Below are 10,136 nucleotides of genomic sequence, written 5' to 3'. Positions count from 1 at the left end.
TTTATTTAGTTTGTCAAACATGTACGTGATAAGAGGTATAAGTATAAACATGGACATGAGCACATGAAATGGGTACAAATAAATGGGGACAGTAGGACAGGGACGGTAGGCACGCTGGTGCACTTACGCATGCCCCTGGACAGACCTCTTAGGAATGGGGTGAGGTCCACGGTAGACAGTTTAAGGTTAAAGCTATGGGTTTAGATTCCCTGAAGATGGGCTCCAGCACGAGTCCGAAAGGTCGGAAGGTCAAACCTCTACTCCCGGTGACCGACCCACATTGGGTCCTGCGACATTATCCTGGGACACGTATATTCGCCTTCACTGGGAAAATATCCTTCCGGCGTTAAAGTCCAGTGAGGGGGGGGTGGGGGGCACAGGGATACTGCCACGCTCGAGAGAAAACGGGATAAAGAGTAAATTTTGTATCTGCAATACATGAGAGTCAATCGGCGCCTTGGGCTGTCGGGCTGTCATAAACGGGGCCACCTGTGGCTCTTCCCCTCATCGCCGAGCGCGGGTTCGCTTGTCCGCGGCCTCTAGCGCGCGCCGCCGCCTCGGAGTCACTCCGTCGACCTCCGCTCAACAAGTCCAGGAAAGTTGCAGGACAGGCGGAGGAGGAGGAGGAGGAGGGGAAAGGAGGCGGGCCTAGAGCCGAGCGCCTCGCTTGCCCATTGGAGCTCGGGTCGGCCGCTCCAGCTGGAGCCGGAGTCCGGGGCTCAGGACTCTGAGGCAGCCTCCCCCCCCCCCCCACCTCCCGCCCGGATCACCCAGCCAAGGCTTGACGTTTTAAAGGGAGCCCTGAGCGCGTCGCTGCTTCCTCAGATTTGACGGAGCCCGAGAAAGGGAGAAGCGGCCAAGAGTCGCGGCGGGCACTCGCTGCCCCCTTTTTTCTTCCCTGAGCGGGCTGTACAATCCTCGGCAGTGTCCTGAGACTGTATGGTCAGCTCAGGGACGGCTCGGTTCGGAGAGCAGGCTCCTTCGGCAACCTTCGTCCTCCTGCTCCGCGTCTGAATGCGCGGAGAGAGCGCCTAGCCCGGGGCCCCTTTGGCGGCAAGGAACCTTAAGCGCGGGGAAGGCAGAAGCGGCGCAAAGGGCCAGCGAAGCCACCCAAGCCCAGAGCCTATCAAAGGCCTTCGGGGACCTTCCCACCGACTGAAGCCAGCTCCCCCCACCCCTCCGCCCCTCCGCCTGGATCTCCGTGCGCCCGGGCTGCCCTTAGCCCACCAGAGCCTTCGCCTTCCTCTCCTGCCGTTTGGGTTAAGCGACGAAGAGGGGGAAAGAGCGAAGGGGGCAGAGCAGCGGGAGCGGCAGAGGCGTCCAGGATGACAGCTGAGAAGGAAAAAAAGAGGTAAGCGGAGGGGACGAGGAGGAGACGGCAAGGATGGAGGCATCGGGACAACTGAACCAGAAGGGTAGCTTCTCTCGGCCGCCCAGTAAAGTGCCCTGCTAGGTTAAAAACAACAGCCGTAAGAGCAATAAAGCCGCTCTCTGGGAGTGCAGCCGATTGGAAGGGCAAGGTCCCCGGGACGACCGTCTTACGCAGTAACGGGCTTCTGTCTTCGGGAAGGCGGCCCCTTTAAAATATTTTGGGGCTAGGAGTTGCCTTGCGCGCCGGAGGTTTCGAAATTGAAAATACTCTCCTGATTGGAAAGATACGCGCTTCGCTAGTTAACCTTTAAACGTTCCGGTAGTTCTCTAAGCAGTCGGGAAGTTTTAGGAGCCTTTGCTTGAAGGCGAGGGTTAAGCGTGTGTTGACTGTATAGAACTGAACGGACCGAAAGCTGGATCTTAACATGCTCGCTTCGTGGTTTGATGTGAGGGGAGGCGGCTTCGGAAACCTCATCGATATCAAAGAATGGAAGCGAGGTTCCTGCTTGTCTTCCATTGAGATCGATGGGGTTTCTAGGAGCTCCGTCCCAGCTGTGCCTGAACGCCGCTTCAAATTTCTTTGATAACTTATTAGTAACCTTGACTCTCATTAAGCGTTGTATCTTTTTATTTTTGATGAATGTATTTTTATTCTCCTTATGTACACTGAGAGCGTAGGCACCAAAGACCAATTCCTTGTGTGTCCAATCACACTTGGCCAATAAATAATTCTATTCTAATCGCCGAGTCCGAAGCATAAATGGCGTCGAGGGGAGGGGAGAAGGGGCTTTGCCCCCTACAAAGTGCGGGATCCCGTCGTCCAGTGGCTGGGCAAAGATTGGCAGAGGCGTAGAAGATGCTTCCAGCCTTACCTGCCTGCCTTCCTGCCGCGACAATTCAGGGAAGGCTCCAATCCACAGTTGGGGACCGCGCGCTGAAAGTATTTGCATTTTCGGGGCGGAAGGAGATTGGCAGGATGCGCGCCTTTGGAAACAAAACCGCTTTTAAGGAGGGAACCGCGATTATCTAACAGTCCCTCCGGAGATGAAGAGCAAGCCTCCAGTGTTCTCAATCAGCGCTTTATTCTGATATATTAATTCTAGTCTCGCAAGGTCTAGGATAGGTCCCTAAAAGAGCATCTGGTCCACCCCTTCCCTTGAGACGTGAGTGATTTAATTTGTCCGGTACTTGGAAAAAGCAGAGATGATTTTATTGTATTCTTTTCTGCTGGAGGAGGAAAGATTCATTCCTGGTGATGGCAGAAGAATGCAAAATCATTTTATTCTCCTTTTACAAGGAGCTGCTGCTATTCCAGAAATTGCCATCAGTTTTTAAATGGTCCCCAATCTGAGAGAAGCTAGTCAGACATCAAAAGGTACTGAAGTTAGGATCTATTCCTTCATAAATCCATTTCTCAGCACACCACCCCCAATTTCCTAGTTTCGTGCTACAGTACCTGACAGGAAGAAAAACATGATGTCTGTAGGTTTTCTTGCTTGTCTATTCATCTATAGTCGGCTTGCCATCAATGGTTATGACTTGCCCTAGACTAGAGTAAAAAGGTGGTTTCAAAATTTTCAGGGTCAATATTGTATACATTTCTTGGCCGAAAAAGGTTTCTGAACTAGGCTCATTGGAAAAGCATTGGCCTTTCAAATGCCTGGCTCTGAGCAAAAATCTTTGTTAGTATCTCCGAATTGCACCTACATAGTTCAGCAGGACAAGGAGAGGTCAAGGAAAGTTGGGTTTAGTAAAGGTCCAACCTGTCACCTGTTGCTTTGTGTTTTATGTGGATTGGTGTTTGGATCAGCTGACACCCACCGGGGTCTGCATAGCAGGTAACAGGATGTTTCATGCCAATTGAAGTCTGACAGCACTCATTGAAGATAACTTTCTCCAACTTGGAGTCTTTCATTCATTGGATTACAACTCTCAGAACCCTCAACTAGTATGATCAACACAACCTGGAGGTTCTGGCTTGCATAAAGCAGCCTCAGAATGCTACAGTTTGTTTCTTGGTGCAACAAATTAAGCCAGTTCTGAAAATCAGATGGATTTGGGATTTGGAGTAAAAGCACATAGCCTCCAGAAAGCTTTACAATTAAGGGGTTTGCAATTAGGATTATGCAACATACCCCCTTCCCAAAGTCCATGTACATCAGATTATCTCCCATTCTCCCAGATTCCATTTATGTCCTTCATCTTCATTGCAAGATATTGACTATGCAGAGGAGGAATTTCAACAGCTTTTCGTCTTTAAAAAGCATTGTCTGTGAGGATACCCTTCAACACATTATTTCCAAACTCTTCAAAGCAGTTCTGAGTTGGTTTAAAGTTGCCTTTCCCTTGTTAACCTCAAACCACAGAGAATGCATTAAGCAAGCCATTAATTGATTAATAGGAAGTACCACCCTTCAACCAGTGTGTCCCCCACCCCATTGGTGGCCTGGTTTGTCTGATTCAAAATCAGAAGCTGTAAAACCACCAAGGTAGAAGCTACTATTCTTCTGATTGTTTTATTAACAATGCAGAAAATGACAGCACGAAGCCACAGTGGCTTAATTTGTGTGAGGAGGAAGAATAGCTGAGGAAACAGGTGGCAGAGTAAGGACCTTTCCTCATAGCTGTTTTGTGCCACCCATACTTGACTTGGCTGAAAACTCAGACAGTTACCAGACAGTTCTGCCACTGTGAAATCTGCTACCCCATTGTTGATCTTTATCCTGCCTCTGTTCTGACTAACCATGGAGTAAGGCTGTCCTGATTTTTTTGCATGCAGCAGATAGGTTTGGCTTCTGCATACAACCTAGGTGGTGGGAAAAAGTCACTCCAGAAAAAATGGGCAGGGTCTGAGCTGAATAAAGTGTAATTGGTTGAAGTTAGAAAAGGAACTGAATCACAAGCAGTATAATAATTAAAAAATTAAATATAATCTTTCTTTATTTGTTTTGTATACTTTGCTCAAAAAGTAACAGAGAACTATCCTATCATTTCAGTGTTATGCTGTGTTAGCCTGTTACATTATTTCTGTGCACTGTTACACCATTTTTCTATTTCACTGCTGCTCTGTTTCAAAACTCAACAAGTAGTTTTGTTTACACTTCATGGCCACTATATCTGACTCTTTTTAGAGATGGAGCAATAAGTCCAGCAGATAACCCTAATCAGGAACCAAAAGGTGAAGGGCTGGCCTGCATGTTTCTGTAACTGCCTGCCCTTCTGATCCCATTCACAACTGGCTATGACTTCATGTATGACATAATGGATGTTGAGGTGGAGCAGATTCTGCATACAATGGAGCTGTGACTGAATGTTGCTGGTTTATGGAGCAAAACACTGCTTTAACATTGACTTACCTAAGTAAGATTTAAATCTGCCTATTTTGTGTACCAGGAAAGAGGTGAAAGCACGAGCACAAAATCATTACAGAAAAACAACAATAAATGATGTTGTTTGGCAGTTTTCTGCTTGGGTAGATATAAGGTGGGGGGGGGGGGGAGAGTCCTGACAGATGATTCTTAACCAGCTAGAAAAATTAACTCACTCCAGTATTTCTGGAAAACTGGACTCAAGTTTGTTTCATAAGGAATTATAGTTGATTTAGAAGTAAATCTGAAAACTATCCAAAATATCAGTGAATCATTTGTGCATAGAGCCAATCCTGGAGCACAGCTAAGGTATGGTTTTTTGTCCAAACACAGTCCGAGTATTAGTTTCTTTTAAACATATTCTATTTTCTGCCACTTTGAAATATTGACTTAAAGAGTAGTATATTTTTTCTTCCCACTTCATTTTCAAAGTCTGCATTAAAATATCTTTATATTAAATTTTCAGGTTTCAGTTTTGTTTTTTTGTTTTTTTGATACAGGTACTTATTCTTGGTGGCCCTTTCTATACTTCCAACTTGTTTGAGGTATTGTAGATGAGAACACATAATACATTAATGGCAGAGGTAGATATGAGCCATGGTTCATTGTTTAATCTAGATCATTTATACTGAATGGAGATGGATTTGATATATTTTAACTGAATACATACCTAACTCCACATCAACCGCTGCATCATGGGTTTTTTATTTTATCATAGTGTAGTTTCATTTTTTTCATTTTAATTCAGGGTATGATCTCTTGAAAGCTAAGCACTTTGTAAATCTGCTGACAGATTGTACTATAATGGCAAAGTTAAGTTTGTGCAGGTCAGTCATAATTATAATTTAACTGGAAATAAATATTGCTGCTTTTAATGGTACTTATTCCCATCTAAATGTGAAGAGGGTAATAACATTATCTCCCAAGTCCTGAAAAACAATATTTCCCCTTAAAATAAAAAGTGTTTTAATTAATTTATGTCAATCGGTTGCCTGTCATTCTTGATATCCTAAGACAGTGTTTCTCAACCTTGGCAACTTGAAGATGTCTGGACTTCAACTCCCAGAATTCGCTGGCTGGGGAATTCTGGGAGTTGAAGTCCAGAGATCTTCAAGTTGCCAAGGTTGAGAAACACTGTCCTAAGAGAATGGACACTGAGATTCTCTGGATCACATTAAGTTCTAGTCGTTCTGATTGTTATTCTTACAAGTTCTGGGAGGATGAGGGGATGGAATGAACCAGTTTCATTGTATTTACCAGCACTTTACATAAAATAAAGTTTTTAAAAACGATGTGGCTCCTTCTTTAGAAAGGAAGTTGGCTAAATGAATATATTGTCATTGTCTAATAAATATATGATTAATACTTTTGAGAAGAGGGAAATTTCCCCCTGATAATTACTGATGGATACGATAAGTCAAGACAAAGCACTTTTGAGCTGCACTAATTCCAAAAAGAGGTTTAAAATGGATACATATTCTTTCTTTTTGAAATTAAGATAGATATGCTTGTGCTGCACTAGGAACAATTATTTTTTTACAATAATTTCACATTGTAAGCAAAATTTAAATTGCAAATGATCTCTGCTGTGATATCCTGTCTTTTTATATAGTTTGTTATAACTAATATTTAGTTATAACTAACTATAACTATTATAACAATGTAATATATTGTTGTTTTTAATATTTTATATTATTTTTAAAATTAATATATTCCTTTTTGGCTTTTGCATAGACAGGCATTATTAAAGTTGCTTGCCATATGACTATTATAATTGAGCAGTATGTATTTACTTAGAATCATGTATCTTAGATTTTATTTCTTTATTTGGTCATCTGATTCATGGTGACTCTGGCAGCTTACAAAAATACACAAAGACCAAAAATACCAAAAAAAAAACACCCCAATGATTCAGTAAGCATTATTGCCACATAAACAGGTATCAAATTATAGTCACGTATTACAGTCCTATGCCTTTTTACTCAGAAAGCAAACTCAGTTTATTTCCACATACTTATATTTTATATTTATCTCAACAAACTTGAGAAGTCCTTAACATGGATTGATATTAAAAGAATAAAATTAAAGGTCTACAGAAAAATATTTTAAAAATTCTTTCAGGAGCCAATGATCTTCAGAACTTGGGTGTAAATATTTTGCAGAGGCCTTGTTATATAAGATACACAAAAAGATCCATATGTTGCAATATTAAATTCACTTTTATTGGTAATAGCTTTTAATTTAAAATGAAACATTGGAAGCTGCCTTAATTATAAATAGAAAGGCAGCTATAACATTTTATTTTTACTATATACATGTTTTTTTTTTGCATTGGTTTATTCTTTTTAATATTGTAAACCACCCAGAGTCACTTCATGGTGTAAATTAAAAAAAAGGAAACATATAGGAGTCTTTGATCTGGCATTTTATGTATATGCATACATTTAAATTGGCAGCATCATTTTATTTTTTATTAGTATGGAATACTAATTCTATACATGGTTGGAAAAGAATGTTCATACATTTTGTAATATAATAATCTTATGAATTTATGGATTACATACTTTGGAGTTTGGAGAAATATTTTGATGTTGGTGCATCACAAGTGAGGTTTCATGGAGATACACTTGCAAAATGAAGAAAGGGACCATTGCTAATTTAAAATACTTTATACTAATATAGAGCAATAAATGTCCCAGTTATTATGTACATGGCCTTATTATTTTGCTATCTGTCCATGAAAAATCATAAACTATATTGAAGTAACATTTCCTACCCTTTCATACACCTAAAATTAGTCACCTAATGCAGTGCCTAATGATAGAGCTAATTCCATGCCCAGGAATACAGATATCTTCAGAGGTGGGTTTCTTGTAAGTTTACCACTGGTTCACCCCGAGTGCACATCCTCGCGAACACGGCTTATACACATGCATGCAGCTTAGAAAACATGGCTAAATAGGATGGCATAGAGCTGGGGCGGGTGGGCAGGCATACCCACAGGTCGCTACTACTGGTTCGCCCAAACCAGTCCGAACCAGCTGAATACCAGTTCTGCTTCAGAGATATTGTTAGGAAATCAGCCAACCTGCAATCAAGGCCCTCTTACAGTCATATGTCTGAGATTTTAACATTTATTGCTGCAGTACTGTCTTTTATTTTTAAGCTGATTGTCTCAAGTGGATAAGAGTGACCGGGGGTTGGGGACCACTGGTATAGAACATGTCTGTACTTAGTTAAGTTTGAGATATTTTTCCTCTTACTGAACAGTTAATTGTATATCCTTGTGATGATAACTGAAAAATTACAAACATGTAAAATGCCTTCAAATGGTGTATGCTACATATATCCCATGTATCAAAGTGATTAACTGTTTCTGGTGGTCTACTCTCTTCCACTGTGTGTGTGACAGAAAGAGGTCCATTTCTTTATTAGATAATTTAATACATATTGAAGAAAGAAAACAGTAGGAATATTAATCATTGAATGCCAACACTATAGGTATCATGTCACCTTAACTTACTTAAACTCATTAGTTTAACAACAATAAACATGGATTTCTTAATTTTTTAGTATTAAAAAATACTATTTTTTGTAGATTAAAAAAATCCATACCTCCAAAGGGTTTCTCTCATTGAGTTTGAATTATTTGTAATACAAAGATCTAGAGCCAAGGTGGCGCAGTGGTTAAAAGCAGCACTGCAGGCTACTGCTAGATCAGCAGGTCAGCGGTTCAAATCTCACCGGCTCAGGGTTGACTCAGCCTTCCATCCTTCCGAGGTGGGTAAAATGAGGACCCAGATTGTTGGGGGCAATATGCTGACTCTCTGTAAACCGCTTAGAGAGGCCTGAAAGGCCTATGAAGCGGTATATAAGTCTACTGCTATATAATTGTCATAAAACTTCTCTATGTAGTCATAGTACCTAAAGCTAAACCACATTCCTCATTATATAAGCCTGCCTGCCTGCCTTTTTTCCTTCCTTCCTTCCTTCCTTCCTTCCTTCCTTCCTACCTACCTACCTACCTACCTACCTACCTACCTTCCCATATTATCAGTATATGTCTACTGAAATATATAGGATACTATATATACATACACATATGTGTATGTACATACATACATATACATACATACATACATACATACATACATACATACATACCCTGTTTCCTGAATATAAGACCTCCCTGGATAATAAGTGCAATTGGGCTTTTGAGCACATGTACTCAAAAAAGCCCTCCTCCAAAAATAAGCCCTCCCTGAAAATATTGCAATGCAGCCGCCTCCATGAAAAAACCACACTCACTGCTTCCTGCACTTTGAAAATAATAAGACCTCCCCAAAAATAAGGCCAGGTGCTTATTTTGGGGATCAAAAGAAAATAAGACCCTGTCTTATTTTCGGGGAAACACCGTGCTTATTTATTTTATAGAAAGGTCTGAAAAAAGAAAAAGATACATTTACATATAGAGATATAGAATGAGAGAGGATTTACACACACAAACCCACATCTCATATAGTAATCAAGTATCAAACATATTTCTAAATCTACATTAGGGTTAAAGTAATAAATGATTGGCAGGGTACTTATATGAATAAGTTAGAATGATAAATCAAACATACGTGTTAGTGGCCCAAGACTGCTGCACTCTTTAATCTACACATGAAACCTTGTCTCTTGCAGTTTGGGGTGCCTGATAAAATAAATAAATAAAATGAAGGGGTTGTAGTTGTGTCACTCTGTGGAAATTTTGCAATCTTCAGGGGTTCTGAAAGAATGGCTTTTGTTTCTGATTAAGTTGTATTAGGGTAGAATAAAGCGTTTGCTGTTCTACAACCATCTAGAAATGGAAAGCAAATTAAAACCATTAAAGCTTCAAACCCTATATGGGGTTACTCAGGAGTAAGTCCCATCCAGCACAATGGGAGTTAATTCCATTTACGCATGAGATTTGTAATATTTAGTGCTGTCTCTGTTGCTGTGCCTCAGATTAGAATGACCAGATGTCCACTTCTTGTTGGGGCAGATTTCCTGTTTTCTTTTTTAAACGCAATGTTCCAGTTTTCTGAGAACATTTCAAGCTGAATTCTTGAAAGGTCTTGGTTTTTGTTTTGTTTTGTTTTTCATTTAATCAGAGACCCTGCATTCTCCTGAAAATGTAATTAAACATTTATTGTTGCTGTTGCCGAAAGCATTTACAAGGACAAGTAGATCTTGTTGTTTTGTCTACAAGAAGCAAGTGTTAATTTGTATTACCAAATGCAAAATGTAGCAAATGGTGGCTTGAGTGAAAAGTTCAGTGACCTTCCGTGTTATCACAGCTACTCATTTTTGTAATTTTCCCCCCCTAAATTCATGGAGGTTGACGACGCTTCATCAGTAAGACAAATATCA

General features: G+C 40.9%; 1 protein-coding gene across 2 annotated transcripts in view; it reads left to right on the top strand.

Annotated features, from left to right (window-relative positions):
• Positions 1-831: 831 nt before the first annotated feature.
• EPAS1 (endothelial PAS domain protein 1) overlaps positions 832-10,136 on the top strand; it is a 114,959-nt gene continuing 105,654 nt past the window's right edge. For both annotated transcript variants that reach the window (XM_014065015.2, XM_087717689.1), the window contains exon 1: positions 832-1,351. In XM_014065015.2, coding sequence (XP_013920490.2) covers positions 1,326-1,351 — 26 coding nt within the window. In that variant the 5' untranslated portion in view covers positions 832-1,325. The remainder of the gene's footprint in view (positions 1,352-10,136) is intronic.

This window comes from Thamnophis sirtalis, unplaced genomic scaffold (genome assembly GCF_051295495.1).
Source record: "Thamnophis sirtalis isolate CommonGarterSnake01/CBP01778 unplaced genomic scaffold, rThaSir2_p1.2 scaffold_6, whole genome shotgun sequence".
Classification (NCBI taxonomy): domain Eukaryota; kingdom Metazoa; phylum Chordata; class Lepidosauria; order Squamata; family Natricidae; genus Thamnophis; species Thamnophis sirtalis.
This window is presented reverse-complemented; position numbering and strand designations above follow the sequence as displayed.